General features: G+C 37.3%; 1 protein-coding gene across 4 annotated transcripts; it reads right to left on the reverse strand.

Moving 5' to 3' along the window:
• Window positions 1-16: 16 nt before the first annotated feature.
• On the reverse strand, window positions 17-14,210 carry LOC102695638 (neuronal acetylcholine receptor subunit alpha-2). 4 transcript variants are annotated; one of them, XM_069197624.1, is made up of 8 exons: window positions 13,814-14,210; window positions 11,903-12,223; window positions 7,860-8,011; window positions 6,954-6,998; window positions 5,897-6,006; window positions 1,801-2,571; window positions 1,479-1,548; window positions 17-601 (listed from the first exon to the last, which is right to left on the reverse strand). In XM_069197624.1, exons 2-8 carry the CDS (start codon window positions 11,973-11,975, stop codon window positions 476-478), a joined length of 1,347 nt encoding a protein of 448 aa, XP_069053725.1. In that variant the 5' UTR covers window positions 11,976-12,223; window positions 13,814-14,210; the 3' UTR covers window positions 17-475. The 4 variants fall into 4 exon arrangements, with proteins under 4 accessions (XP_069053725.1, XP_069053723.1, XP_015213552.2 ...); XM_069197622.1 differs by having other exon boundaries at window positions 1,479-2,571; window positions 11,912-12,223; XM_015358066.2 differs by having other exon boundaries at window positions 1,479-2,571.
• Window positions 14,211-16,007: the final 1,797 nt, after the last annotated feature.

Here is a 16,007-nt window from a genome sequence, read left to right on the forward strand (position 1 = left end):
CATTTTACCATTCAGGTACAAGGTATATTTTAATAGGGTCCAATATAGTTCTCTGCATCCAAAAGAAATATTTCTACATGACTACATGAAAGTTAGCAGTCAACTGGGCAACCGTACTTTTTTATTTTATGGTACAATGTTGCATTTAAAAATATAATAAAACTATTTCAGTGGCAGCAGTAGCAGGGAGTGAACTCATCCAGAGAAACAAGGGGTCTCTGTGGTTTTTGTTTCTTGAAGGAGCTAGGGTGCTTTTGTTAAAAAAAAAAGACTGTAAGAGACATGCCTTTTTCACCCTGAGAAAACAGCTCTGCACTCCACTGTTTCTGGTCTCTGCCTGATAATAAAGAGACATCATTGGACCTTTTCTCCAGTGCGTCCAGGTAGCACAGGCTTTGGTCAGTCACGCATGCCCCTTCGGTGTTCAAGTCTTTAACAGCAGATCAACCAACCATCATCCTGTAAATAGTGAGGCCTAAATCATCCCAGAAAGCCAGGGTGGAAGGAACAGCCCAATCGTGCCCAGTAAACACACAATGATGAACATCCAGAGGAAGATGCGATCAATTACCATGGCAACGTATTTCCAGTCCTCTTTCACCTGAAAAAATAAGAAAAGGGAAATAACTCTCTAAATCTGTCTAAACACCTTCAATATTTATGAATCCAATGCAGGGTCTGGGTGAACCGGAGCCCCAGCCAGCAGTCAATGGATACAAGGGTGCAAAATCGTTTGGACAGGACACCAGTCCATCACAGGGCACGCATACACAGGACAGGTGGCTATTTCGACATGCAAACTAATCTAGACAGCGTGTCTTTGGACTGGGGATGAAAATCACAGCACCCAGTGTAAACCCATGTGAATAGGGAGTGAACATGCAAACTCTGCACACACATCTCCCCGGGAACCGAGATCTGTGAAGAAACGGCACTCGCCACTATCCCAGAATGCTACTAGTCAGATGTCATTTGAATTTTAAATACACTGTTAATGGAAGATCATTAAAGTTTATAAAAACAATTTGAAAATGGTTTACTAAATAAAAGAATCAAATTGGTACTGTAATTAATGACCCAACAAAGGTTTGGCCTCATGACCCCTTTAGATGAAAAGTCAATTCCACATACAGACAAAATCTGCATCTATCACATTTAAAGCCGTTGATTGAAAAATATTTTGCCTTTGAATTATCTGACCATGTGTTTCTCAGTGGTTTATGGTCTGATTATTAATGGTATACTGTCGTTTCTGAAAGCACTTGATTATGAGAGAAATTTAATAAAATCTTAGTTGGTAGAAGGGCAACTGACAACTCCCTTTTGTCCCTTTTCTTAGTGCAACAAATAGAAACTGTTTTTCCCAGATAAGCGCAGATAAGAGAAGAAACTCACAGATTCTAATACCACGTTTGCTGCAAACAAAGCTGTCGCTTCCTACTGCAGACTAACTTTATTAATACAAAGACACCACTTACAGAGAAGTCTGCATCTTCGGCCCGGAGGTGGTCTGCGATGTAGTGTACACCTTCCAGGGCACGCAGGATGCTGGGGGAAAAGGGGAAGTTCGAGTCGGACACCAGGTTGTCTATTTTAGCAGGGCGGTGGGTGGGATTGACCCGGCCGCCAAGCTGGCGGGCCATGCCCTCTAGGCGGTGGTGGAGGTTGTGTTTTTGAGGGAGTGGGGTGTGGGCGGGTATGAGGCGAGGGGAAGCAGCACTAGCAGAGGAGAAGGAGAAAGAGGGAAGGCCCAGCTCGGCGTCGTCACACTTGAGGTCCACATCAGTCTCAAGCCAGTACCTGGAAGTGCTGAGCTTGGCCTCACTATGGTTCTGCTGCTGCAGGAGACGTTGGCGTTTCTCGTCTAGGGTGGGGCGCTTCATGAACAGCCAGCGGGGGATGAACTCCAGGAAGACAGTTCTCACCCAGCGCGGCATCTTGTGGGTGCTGGGTGAGCGGTGGTGGACATTGAGCACGAAGACGGTGATGACGATGGAGAGGGTGACAAAGATCATGGTGAAGAGGAGGTACTCTCCGATGAGGGGTATGACTAGGGAGGTGGAGGGGATGATCTCAGTGATCAGCAGCAGGAAGACAGTGAGGGAGAGCAGCACAGAAATGCACAAGGTGATCTTTTCACCGCAGTCCGAAGGCAGATAGAAGACCAACACTGTCAGGCAGGAAATGAGCAGGCAGGGGATGATAAGGTTGATGGTATAAAAGAGGGGCAGCCTGCGGATGATGAAGAAGTAGGTGATATCAGGATAGATCTCATGGCAACAGTCATACTTTTTCGTGTTGTATGTGCCCACTGCATTGATGATGGCCCATTCCCCACTCTCCCAGTAGTCCTTGAGGTCTACAGTGTTTTCGATGCGCTCCAGGTCAATCTTGGCCTTGTCGTATGTCCATGAACCAAACTTCATCTTGCAGTTTTGCTGGTCAAATGGGAAGAAGGTGACGTCAATGCTGCAGGAGCTCTTGTAGATGGCTGGGGGCACCCACTGCACCATGCCATTGTAGAACAGGTGGGCCTTGGTCATATGGGTCACTGCAAATTCCCCGTCCGCACTGTGCAGACCCGGAGAGATAGCAGCAGTGTTAGACAACAGCACCAACAAAATCTAACATTCAGAATTTTTATTTAAAAAACGATTACCAAAACACTACTGTCATGACCCAGATCAAGCAACAATTGTGATTTATATCTCCTTTCCATAAGGAGCAACATTAAATTTGTTCTACTTCAGAATACGACATATTTATCGATAATGTGCAGTCGTTTGAAAACAGAATGGAAGCAAGAAAAGATTTGAAGAAAATATTGTGTTGTACAGGTGAGGCTTTTATTAAGCCTTTATCATTCAATTGCACTTTAGTTTAGATACCTGACTGTTAATTAGTGGTACTAGAAATCTGAAATTTGAAAACAGCTCAGTAATTAGATGAAACAAATAGTCCCTGAACAGTATTTACTTGTTTTGAAGGTTACTGTTTGAAATCTGGACAACACAGGAGAGTAACCAAACAAGCTAGATGATTGTAGAAAGTGAATTTGCAATTTAATTCACACTTGAAATGGTGTGATATATTTTCTTATGGAGATAGAGCATATAACATATAAAATAAATGTGCCTGAGACAGTTGAATCAATCCCCTTAATCCAGCAATTTAAAATGTTCTTTTTTGTATGTAACCCTCAAAATCAATGTCCAATTAAAAAGACAAAATAGTCCTAAATAAATATATTTTAATACTCAACAGCTGCATTTGCATTCATCACACAGTAATACCAATTTAACACAGTGTTGCACTCCAATCCAGGAGCACTAGGTGGCACACTGATATACTGTAATATTCAGAGAGACAAAAGAATACCATACTTTAAAAACAATGCAAAGAAATGTTAGTATGACAATGCATCTGACTCAGACAGTGATATTGTGATGAAGATGCCTTCATCACATATGCAGCTCTTATAGTTTTTTTCATAAGTGCTATACTGTTTTGCAAATTCTAATATTGTAACCACAATATAACATAGCCATAAATTGAATATGCAAACTTCTAAACTCTTTGTAGATGGTGAAGGCAATAATTATTCTTTACCAGTATCCCAGAATACAATATCCACTTGGCTGAAGGTGCTACATTAATCAGGAGTTCAGGTGGAGAGTTGAGTTAAGAGGAAACTTAGATGGGCCAAATACTGCAAGCTAAAAGTGGAATTTAGTAAGTACAGTGGAGTTAGTCTCCATTTTCTTTGTAAAGAAGTACCGTGGAATCTTTAATGAGCTAGTAGCCAAGGTATGAGTTTAATGTTAATTCTCCAATGGAGTGTTACTCTTACAGTACATTATCCCCAGTTTATGTAAATGTGGTCCAGGGGTGGACTGCCTCCTAGTGGCCAAGCAATATCTTTCACAGCTGGAACCTGCATGTTTTCCATCCCAGTATTGAACAGAACCTTTGCTTCCGAGTTCTGAGGAAATGGGGATATCAGCTGATCATGTCACTGCCATGTAAATGGGACAAAATGAAACAAGCAAGTTGCTGTGCCACAGGAAAGAAAGGATTCTTTGAAATTGAGTTTAAACAGATTTTCTTTACTTGTATAAAAACTAGCCATTAAATTACTTCTCTATGACTATTTTCTTTCAACAAAATGTGAACATTATTGCCATAAGATTTTCAACAGTAGAATAATCATTCAAAAGCTGCTTTTCAAAAAGCTGAGAGTGCTATAATATACATCACAGAAGGTTAGCAAACCCCAAATATAATATGGGAAATATTAAATTTCTTACCTTGATACCCTAATTGAATCAGTTCTTTTCTTATATAACCAAAATTATTTATATTTGCCAAAATGTAATTTGTTTTGAGATACAATGGTATATGAAGTAGACAAAAATGAATAAGAATCAGTATGTAAAATAATAAGTGCGCTCTTACTTTACTTCTTTCTTAGAACAATTCCATGGTTGGATCCGAATCTAGTGATTAAACAACTGGATAAACAATGACCTATATAAAGGTCAAAAACTTTGGTTTGGGGGAAACACGTCATCCCATGAGCAAAGGAGATTTCAGAGGACCTCAGTGAAATACTATTTGATGCTTATTAGTATGGAGAGGGATTCAAAACCATTTCTAAATATTGTGGGCTACTAATAAAAACTATTCAGGACTTTTGTGACTTCACCCAGGATCAGTCATCCTGCCAATATCTCCTGAAGTACAAATCAGAAAACCATCCAGGAACACTCTGAGTAACACTGAAGGATCTGCAGGTCTTTCTCACTGTGGCTAATGTCAGGGATTATGCCTAAGTCATCAGGAAAAGACCCAATTAGAATGGTTTTCCTGGAGAACAGCCATGATGTAATCACCGCTCTCTAAAAGGAACATTGCCTCCCGCCTCAAGTTCACAAAGGAGCACTTGTACAATCCTCTAAACCACTAAAAGAATGTTCTTTGGACAGGTAAGTCAAAAGCTGACATTTTCAGCCACAATGAGAAATAATTAGCGTAGCAAATTCCAAACACCAGCTTCCAACAGAAGACCTTCATGCCAGCTAGGGACTGTTTTGCTGCCTCAGAGCCTGGGTGGCTTGTCACCTCTGGCAGAACCATGAATTTGGCATTGCATCAGGCCATGCATTTATCGGCTGGAGTTGAGCTAAAGGTGGATTATGCAGAAAAACAATGATGCTAAACATACAAGCAGATCTACAAAGGAATGGCTGAAGAAGAAACTGAACCTTCTGGATTGCCCAAATTAAACTCAAGGTCTAAACCTAACTGAAATGTTAAGGTATGACCTAAAGCGAGCTGTTCATACAAGTACTGTAAGTCATCAAAAATCACAGACAAGAAGCGGTTCAGTAAGGAAAAATGTGTCAAGATTGACAAATACTGATGTTATAAGAAGCATCTAATTAAAGTAATTGCTTTTCAAGGAGGTACTGAAGCTAAGGGTTAACCTATTCACACAAGGATATGAAGTGATGGATTACTTTGTTAAATAACCCAACTTATCCTCGGCATTATACATTTAATCAGGGAATCTTAATCTTTTATTAAGATCTAAACATATTTTAGGTCTAAAATATACAAGAATATGGAGCAAAGTACATTTATACAGTTAACCTTTACTCAGCACTGTGGAGCAAACTACTGTATCTAGCTCTGAAGTTTCATGTTTCTCAACCAGTATGCACTGCATTTCAGTTTACAAACAGTAATGATATACTTGAAGAAGTGTAGACAGTGACTGCTTACTTTGGTACTGTCTCCACGGAACACCTGTTATCTATGTGTTCTTCCTATTCCAGATTTTACAACCCTTAGACACTTATCAGATCCATTTATTTCAGGAACACCTGCCACTTACTTGTTATACAGCACGATGTCCGGAACCCAGATCATTTCAGATGGGACTCGAATTGATGTGACGTTGTCGTAATCAGAAGGTTTCCATCGTAGCTTGTAGTCATTCCACTCCTAGGAGTGATTACAACATGAGACTGAGAGGTAAGACTTTTTGCCACAACATTTCAACATTTCACGTCAAGAGAAAAAGTGTAATAATCACAAAGCGTTTCTGCCCACTTTACTGGGAATTCTTGAGAAAAGCGTAACAGAGTATGTCTTTGGACTCCGGGTGGAAACCAAAGGAAACTCATATGATCATACAAACTCCATGCAGATAGCAGCGCAGGTCCCAAATTAAACTCAGGGCTTCAGCACTGCAAGGCAGCAATGCTAACCAATTTTCAACAGTGCCACCCAATAATGATCACATAAAACAATCTAAATCGTTAAATCTGCATTTAGTTAAAAAAAACATAGACTCAAAACCATCGGATATGAAAGAATGGTATATGTCACAGCCTGGGAATTACAGTAATTTTAAGTATCTTCATTTGCTTTATGTTTTATTTTTATTAACTAATTTGTTGCGTTACCTTTACTACATTTATCACACTATTTTGTTTCAATAACTGTCTCAAAGTCTATACTTTCTCCTTGCTAGACTTGTGAGTTTTAATAGTTCCCTTTACAGAACCAGTGTCCACAGTATCTGCTTGCAGGGTTTTTAGTGAAATGGGAGAATATAAAGTATAAAGCCATTATACGTTTAACATACTGTAATAGTCAGGTCCTTACAGCAGTACAGTAGCTGTTGTAATATATACTGTACTTCACCTTTTGCAAATGTAAGCATAGGAAATGCTCCATGTTTGAGTTAATAGACATATTAATTATACATTAAATATTACCTTGTGGGTAAATAACAGGTTTTTGTACGGAAGGTTATGAAATATGTCCGTTGTACTGTACATCAATGCTGACTAGCTCCAAATCATTTTGAGAGATGACTTTTAAAAGCACCTCAAGCCTTTTGTTACCGAGAAGTAAAATGAACGAGAAAAATCCTGACACGTTACCTGTTTGAGCCAAACATTTGTTGTCATCATCTGATTCTTCTCGTCCTGTTGAAAAATGGGAAGAGACTTGAGCTGCTGTTTTTGTTTGGCTAATTAGACCAATTGTGGACATAATGTACTGTAGATGGAAAAGACCAACTGTATGTCAGCTATACAAAGCAGCCAGGAAAATCTAAACTCTAATTTCCCAATTGCCAGGCCATGGGGTTAATTACAAAATTCTGTATCGGTCCAGGTTTGAGTTTGCCTGCCAGGACTATGTTTTGTTTTCCAGGATTCTTCCTTGCATATTCTCTGCTTGTATTGAATGCTGTGTTAGATTAAGATTACAGTATATGAGATGTTTTAGACATTACTGTAAATTATGGTGCTTGTCAGCACATCAAAAACACAGCATACTGTAGCTTCTTGTGGCAGGGTGTTTAGTTTCTCTCAGAACCACACAATATCTTAGGAAAAGTTCTTTATTAACTAAATATATTATTTTTCTTTACTGCAAACTTTATGTAACCAAATCAGAAACATGCTGTAGGAAATGATTGATCGTGGATAATGTATTGAAAATTGTCTCAGTATTTTTTGGTAATTTGTGTCATCCCTTTTCCCTGTATTTTTGTAATATCAGTTCTTGTTATGTCGTAGGTTGTTAAGAAGCAGCAAGCTAATTCTGCATGAGTCATCACTTCTTCATTTTAGAGCAAGCCTCTAGATCAACCTTTTTTTTAAAAACTTTTTAGAATGATTGTAAAAAACGATTGTAGTTTGGAGCCAGGTTTTAGAAACTCAAACTTGTATAGTTGACTTGACTCTGAAGGGTGACATTTATTCATTTATTACACAGACCTTCATGTTGCCTTGTAAAACATGCTGGCATTAGAACAGTAGATCTATTCTGGATACACTCACCACATCAATCAGCTGTGCAATGGAGAGACCGAACTTGACAATGACAACGTCAGAAATATTTGGCACTGGCCTAGACCACCTGTTGTAGCCAATAAACAGTTTTTTGAAGAGATCTTCTTCAGCATGGGAGTGAGTATTCTCATGGCAGAACACTGCAGACGGAATGGAAAAAAAATGCATCACTCCAATTTCTCTGTACATGTCATAGTTATGCATTTCCTTATGAGGATGGAATGTATTGGGATAGAATTAACAGATGGTAACTGACACAATAGGCATGATAAGAACACAAGTATTTAATCAAAGGTATATTATGAGCACAGAAAAAGAGTGGCACACAGGCACACTCAGCAAAACAGAATTTTCAGTTTAAGTGGTTCTGAGACCCTGAGAAGATGGTGAAAGAAAATCAATGAAAAACCTCTTTAATGATGTCTAGTTTAGCATAGTTAATGGAAAAAGGTGAGTGAGACTTGAAGCCTTTAACCTGATTACTATATCATTTTTGTACATGCTTTTATGTGTTTATTTTAGAAAATAATAAACATTCTCTTTGGTAAATCTGCTTTTTAAAAAGTTTTTCCAAACAAACATCCCCCATATAAATGCATTCTTAAAGGACCCCAAAGTTTGCCCATGATTGCCTACAAGTACAAATACATGTGGGATATACGGCCAGGATAAAATTAAAAAGACTGATTGCATTATAACCACACCACCTTGATATAAAATGCATGTAAAAGTATAGTATTCACATTGGTTGAAGACAATTAGTATTTTTTATATAATAATAAAGCTCACATTATTATTACTAGCCAGGAGATTCATCACATGTTCCGTACAAAATACTGAATTCTTTCTCAAAATACTATGTAATATACAGTAAATACGAAATAAATACTTCACATTTTTTTCATACAGTATATACATAATTCTTGACACCCCAATGAAGAATGTTGTCTTTTAGAAATGTTTAGTTTTTATTTTATGCACAACCAACTGCTGATTTCTAGTTAATACAATTTACCACTACAGTTCCTGTATTATGCATCAATAAGCATAAGTACTCCTCCAGCAAACCCAATGGGGCAATCAACACTTGACTTTTGTGATTTTTTATTACATTATAATTCTTTGTAATAAAAAATATATTTCTTAATCCTTTTCTTGTTAAAAAAATTATGAGTCAACATAAATGTCCAAGACTTTTTATAAGTAGTGTCTTCTAGTTTCCATTTGTGTTTAAAGTTGATATTGTTAGCTGTGTGCATGTATAACCCTGCACTTCTCTAAAGCACATTAAATGTATTCTGTTTGGTGTTTACTTAGCTTTTAATTTTATCTAAATCTTTTAAAATGTTATTTGCTGCTTCTTTTTTTTTATTTCATCAGCAACTCTAACTAGTTAACGAAGCATAACAAAATCTAAATCATTGATATTAATAAGGAAGACTAATGGTCCTAATGCAGATCCCTGTGGTACTCCAATAAAGGTATCCCCCCATTTTGAGCATTATTTGCTTATTTGTACCCTTTTCTATTCATTATCCAATTCCCAATCCAAACACATACTGTACAGTTCCCTGAACGCTTACCCCCTGTATTTTGAGTAATCAAATCAAAAGCCATCTGAAAATCAAAATACATCATATCATATGCTCTATCTATATCTATTACTGTTATTTCTTGTTCAAAGCACAAAGCTAATTAGAAAAGACCCACCTTTTCTAAACCCATGTTGTCGATTACCTAGAATCTAATTGATTCTCTGTGATTCTCTAATCCACAAGTTAGAGTATGTGCATAATGTACAGAATGGATTTTTCTCCAATGACATGCTACAGTATATGGGGAAGCAACTGAATTCAAGAGACTAGCAGGACTCCCAATCCTCTGGGTTGGTGTGCATTAGCAGAGCAAACATACAGTATCAGTTTATGTATGCAGCATGCGCAATGGGCTCTATCACTCAAAAAAACAGGACTTCTCGGCCACTAATGAAAATGCAGAGTGAGATAAACTGCCATCTCAATGGACGGCGCATTTCAATCAACGAACAAAGACAGGAGGTTACTACTGCTGCTGCTGATGTGACCCTTAGAAGAATTTAAACTTGCGCATTTAAACCTGAATTGAAAAAGAACTGAATTTAAACCTAAATTTAAAAAGAATTTAAACCTGTCCATCTTGGACACAAACACGATGAAACAGAAAATGAAAACGTCTTAGAGGCTGCATTGGGTTTTAACACCATTCAGAAGCCATCCATGAAAATATGTGAGCAGCATAAGCACCAGCCACTGATAGAGGCAATGGTAGTAATGTACTGTGCGCTTTTGCTCCTACAGTATATTCCCACAGAATTAGGATGTAGGATTACCTCCCATTGCAGCCAAAATGAGCCTAGTAATCTACCCCACTGCAGAAGGCAGGGGGTGCAATTTCTGCCACACTCGGTTCACTCTACAGTACATCTACTCTACAAAAATATTACTTGTTTAAAGCTAGAGAGGCACAATCTAGTAAACTGCTAGCTTCATAAATATAGTATTACTGAATGTACTGCATATGCAAAACACCATTTTTATAAAAATGACTGTATATACAATTTATAATTATATCAAATATTGTATAAAAATATTGCCATATTATAAAAAAATAAGGATTAAAATTAAAACCCACAGTGATTTAGATACTTATAAAGGAGCATTAGTATTTTATTTTTGATAGCTAATGAAGCAAGGATGTCTGAAACCCTTAGATCCAAAGTCTCTTTATTGATTCTTAGCATATGTGTGGCTCAGGAATTAAATACAGTGCAGCATAAATCTGTTGTGTTTCTGGACAGGTGAAAGCTCTGGATCGTACTTCAGCTAAAAGCTTTCTTGCGCTTGTGAGGTATTTTGGGACTGATCTTTGCATTACAATTTCTGACTAAAAAGGAAACTCTGTCAGCATGTTGTATGAAAATGAACCAATGTGACCTAACTTACTGGTTATGCAAAAGTAGCTGAGCAACATTTCTGAGCACGGTACTCAAAATGAATCAACCCAAGTTCGTCCACTAATTACCAGGATCCTACATTTTTAGGTTTACTGTTCAGTTATCTGAATTACTGAGAAAGTTTAGTTTATTTCAATTTTTCTATTCTTCCATACAGTATGTAAGAGCAGCACCAAATTCAACCTTGCAAGTAGTGTTCAATTATTAAGGATTATTTAAAATACTTTTGTTAGAAGATAAATATGACTTATGCTGACGTAGAGTTTTCTTTGTTATTTTTTAGTTTTGTAGAAATTAATACACCTACAGTGCTGTGGCTTTAACAGTTTGTAGTAATCATGTACTCAGGTCTGCACATTTGAGGCACTGAAATTCTAGGTCTAGGGGTGTTACAGCGTGTGGGTCACAAACTGCACTTGATGGTGTGAGAGTACATCCTTATGAACGTAAAGGCAAAATCTCTTGTGGTTTGGGTTTTGGCAAGTGGCTCCCACAAGAAAAAACTCCATCATCTTCTTCCAGCACTAGGGAGGTTTTAAAATGGAGATCTCCTGCATGAGCTCTCTTGTGGGAGTAGGATTCTGAATCTGTGCTCCTGTGTTCAAATGCCGTGACTGCTACCTGAATTATTTATTTTCTCTCTGGGTTATACTTCAGCTAAAGTCCTGGGAAGCACTGCTAGCTTTGCTACCCTGTACCCCAAACTAGACACTGCAATTGGGTTCTTTCTAATTATATGTAAACTATTGTTAAAAAATCGCAGTAGAAATTAAATTACTGTTAACTTTACAGATGTGCCAAAACATTAAAACAAAAAGCAACAGTTGTTAATCTTTAAACTCTTTCAGTACAACGCTGATAGGAATTTGAGGACTAAACAGAATATGGCGACTTAAACGGCAGGAATTAAAAACACAACTTTCCATTCTACTGTATACAGTATGTGATTGTTTGCAGCCAAGTAACCAGTCATAATGTATCATTGTGCATCGAACATGCAGAAAAATGAAGATGTTAGTGATTAGAAATATTCACTTACATGACTTACATAAGATGAAACAACAGAACAGCGTGGTCCTCACGGAGAACATTTTCTTGAAATTGCTTTCCATTTTTCCCGAATGCAAAGAAATTTCAGCGTCTTCCTCAGTTGAAAATCGAAGGTATTTTTTCTAAAGTTATGCCATATCTGCTGTGGTACGGTTATCTGGAAATCGTGTTTTCTGGAAAATCATTCTTCTGGACCTCGGTGCAAGAGTGAACCTCTTCTTTCCTACTCATTGCGAGAACGATTTGACACCAATCCAATTTCAGTTTACCCTTTTCTCTATTACAGGTTATGATCCGGCGACATTAAGATCTGCCAGAATAATCAAGAGACATAAATCTTTCAGTTTTAGGAACTAGTGGTGGTATAACACTCAACTTAAACCGTGAGAGTTTTAGTTTTTAAAACCTTGCGCGAACGACTAATTCCCAGCAAAAAAGAACTGTTCATTCCGAGGTGCTGATCCTCTCTGACATAAGGCTGGTGATGCAGACAGCGCGGAGATAAGGCTTCCTGGCGTATTAAACTAAACACCCGAGATGTTGTTTGGAAAAGTTGTTCGAAGTCTGTAGCTGTTAGCAAATCAGCAGAACACTAGCCAGTTTAGCCAGATCGATCTCTCGGGTAGTCTCAGGTCCCATTATTTCAAGGGGGGAATCAATCCATCAGTTCTGGCATGAATAAAAAAATGTAAAACTGTACTTATTTACACGACATTACCAGGGCCAGTCAGCACGTTTCGAAATTCTACAGGGAACATCCCTTCAGGACAAGTGCAATTATACAATTGTACTGTGTCTCTAAAATTGCATTTCAAAGAAGGCTTGTGACGGAGAAGCTAAACAGCCTACAGGTATGTGAATAATATTACTAAGAAGTTCGCGCCGATAATGTTAGAGTGAATTGCACATCACATGACTTCATATTCAAATTGTTGTCCTGAATTTGCTGGGGATGAAAGGCATTTAAGGACAGGAAAGGGTCTCTATCTTTAAGAGTTTTATAAAAACATTATAATCAGAAACCTCCAGTAACAGAAGACTCTCCTTAGGGAAGAAATAAAATATCCAAGATTTTAGTTAGCTGAAACATTTTGCCCTTGCACATAAACGCAATATTAAGCGAAAGGTCTTCATAAAACCCCAAAATAAATATTTATTTTTCGATTTCACAATTTGGAGAAGTAGCAGAACTACTGTAGTTCTTTTAAATAAAAATAAATAAATACTGTATACATATGAACATTTCACAATATCTGGTAATTACAATATGTATTAAAATGGTATTTTAATAATACGTTTTTACGTTGAGGCTTTGCATTGCATAGTCATCACTATGGTCAGTTAAATTGGATATCTGTAACATTGGAAATGTTATTTCCGAAGTCAAGGTTTACTCCTTGTCCAGGAACAGCTCATTGCTACCATGGACAAGAAAAAAAATGCTATGTGAGCACGTTGGCTAGCTGCAGTACCTCTGAAATCACATCAAGCAGGGTTTTTACTGTATATACAGTATTTCTACAAATTAATGTACACGGACCACAAAGAGTTGGAGTGGTTACTTCACATTCATGAATCGTCTTGGAAGTCGCGACATATTTGTATTTAATTACATTTAAAAGCATTACATATGTGAAAATTGTGTTAACACTGTACTTCCAATGTATTATGGGAAAATATAATAATCGAACGTCTTAATAGTAAATATTTGAGATACCGTTCTAGGTATTAAAAGGTAAATCGCCTTCACAGTGAAATTAAAAAGTAGAAAAATATAAAACCGTCTACTTGAAGATATCAGATTAAACACTGTGCTTCTAAATGGCCATGCTCTAAACTTAAATGACATTTTCTCAAACTAAAAAATAGCTAGAAAGCGGAAACTCACGTTTAATCTTACCTTATGTGTGAAACGATGTAGTATTTAAATATTTTCCGTGATAAGGCTACAGTTCATCAATAGTCTAATGTTCAAAGTCCTCTACTGGATTAAACCAGTCATTCATCTACAGTACATGTTCAAAAGACCGTTTAAAATCCACGTATGCGAAATTGCTCCCTCCTATACAGTCAGTACTTAACGGATCGGTGTAGTTCAAACGATGTACTGTAGCAATTTATTTTCTCAATCTAGTACGAAACAGTCCACAAAGAAGGTAAAGCTGAAAGAGTAATGGGTATAGGCTAAAGTTTTTGTTTATTTTCTTTAACAAGGTGAATTTGTTGAAGGTTGAAGTTTTGTGCGGTCTTTCTGGGAGTTGATTCAAATACTCCTACATCAGTTGAAGCGCTCCCAGTACAACATACTGACAGTGCTTCATTCACTATCATGGGCTGCCTTTAACTCGTGGATATTCACTAGACACGTGATGTCAGAAACAGGAGGAACCGAACACCGACTCTACCCCTAACCTCCCCGGCTGCGCCGTTCAAATACACAAACACATTTCGTGATTGTAATAAATATAGTGTATTTAGCCCTTCGGCATATTTTGTTTGCATTAGAGCCAAAGTAAAATTTCTTCCAAAATTGAACGTGTTAAAACCAATTGAATGCCAATAATTGTTTGTAAATATTGAATTTGGCAGAGAATATGTTATTTTCCCACAATAGTCATAATGTAAACAGTGCTGAGAAGAAATACAAAAGAACATATTTTCTAAAAACCGATTTTTTAATCGGTTACATCTTTTACATAACTCTTAAAAGACGCATACATTCTGAAATTTTTGAATAAATCACCAGCGCATGGCCGCTAGATGGAGTGCCACACTCTTTTTAAAGACAAATTGACAGTGAAATAAGCTTCGCAAGTCAAGCAAAATATTGTTTCACGTATCAGACTTGAAAGAGAAACAAAAAAAAGTGTTGTTGTACTCATGTTAAATCGTAGTAGTAAGTTTTGAGTAGTAGTGGTACTTATACACGCACAGTATAGCTTTGGTTTAGGCCTTAAGTTGAAAGAGTGTGAGTCATAAAAGCAAAGTAGAGCTTTGTGAAACCTTTGGAACAGCAACACTTCCAGGAGAATAGAATTTCTTCACTCCTGATACGTAAAAGACTTTGTAACAGAATGCATGTATAATTTTTGGCCTGTCATACAGTAATTGCAGTTTATAATAGCTAAAAACATGTTGTTTACATTTGTAGCAATGGAAATGCATTTAACCAAGTTTGCAACGTAAACACCAAAATAGGTAATTGTATCAAAGTTACCTTCTCACAAAAATCATATTATTGTGTCATTGTTGCTGAAAGACCTGTTTATTATTGTGTGATTTTTAAAGTTACCTGATATTCCAGCGCCTTCAGATACAGTAAATGTTGATACACATTTTTTCATAAAAATGCTTACTTTCTCTACATTCAACATACACATGCCTATAAACATACACATGCATTATCAGTTTGGTTTGCTTGAATTATTCAAGTTCTATATACAGTACCATAAACGCTACCATAACATTATAAGATGGTACTATTAATTTTTATCAAATCGCACACAGTATGTCAGGGACTCTTTCTGAGTCACGATCCATTAGCACAGGTGCCCCTGAGGGATAGCAATGATCAAAGCAACTTCATTTTCAAATTCTCAGATTATACAGCTGTTCTTGGCTTAATGCATAGAGGTAGCAGCTCATCTGTATACATGTCAGAAATCCAAAGGTTTGTGCAATGGTGTGACAACAATAGCCTAATTTTGTATGCAAAAAAAACAAAAGAAATTTTAGATCCCAGAGCAGTTGGTGATCACTCACAGGTAGTAATGCACAACGAACTTAATACTCAGGTTGATTCATACATGTGTAAGTACTTAGGTGTACACATAGACTGTAACCTGTGCTGGTCTACTCATGTTGAGAGTGTTTGCTCTAAAGTTCAGCAAGTATATTTAAGACTAAGAGTGTTTGGGGTTCGACAGGAAGTAATGCTACTCTTTTACCGTGCTGTAATCGAGAGCATTGTCAGATATGGTATTTCAGTGTGGTTTGGTAATCTATCAGTTCTTTTTGAATCGCAAGTTACCTGCTTCATCCAGACAGTTTTGAAGGTCATGGGAGTGAAACAGCACCTCTCCCTGCAGACAAAC

Source organism: Lepisosteus oculatus, chromosome 2 (genome assembly GCF_040954835.1).
Source record: "Lepisosteus oculatus isolate fLepOcu1 chromosome 2, fLepOcu1.hap2, whole genome shotgun sequence".
Classification (NCBI taxonomy): domain Eukaryota; kingdom Metazoa; phylum Chordata; class Actinopteri; order Semionotiformes; family Lepisosteidae; genus Lepisosteus; species Lepisosteus oculatus.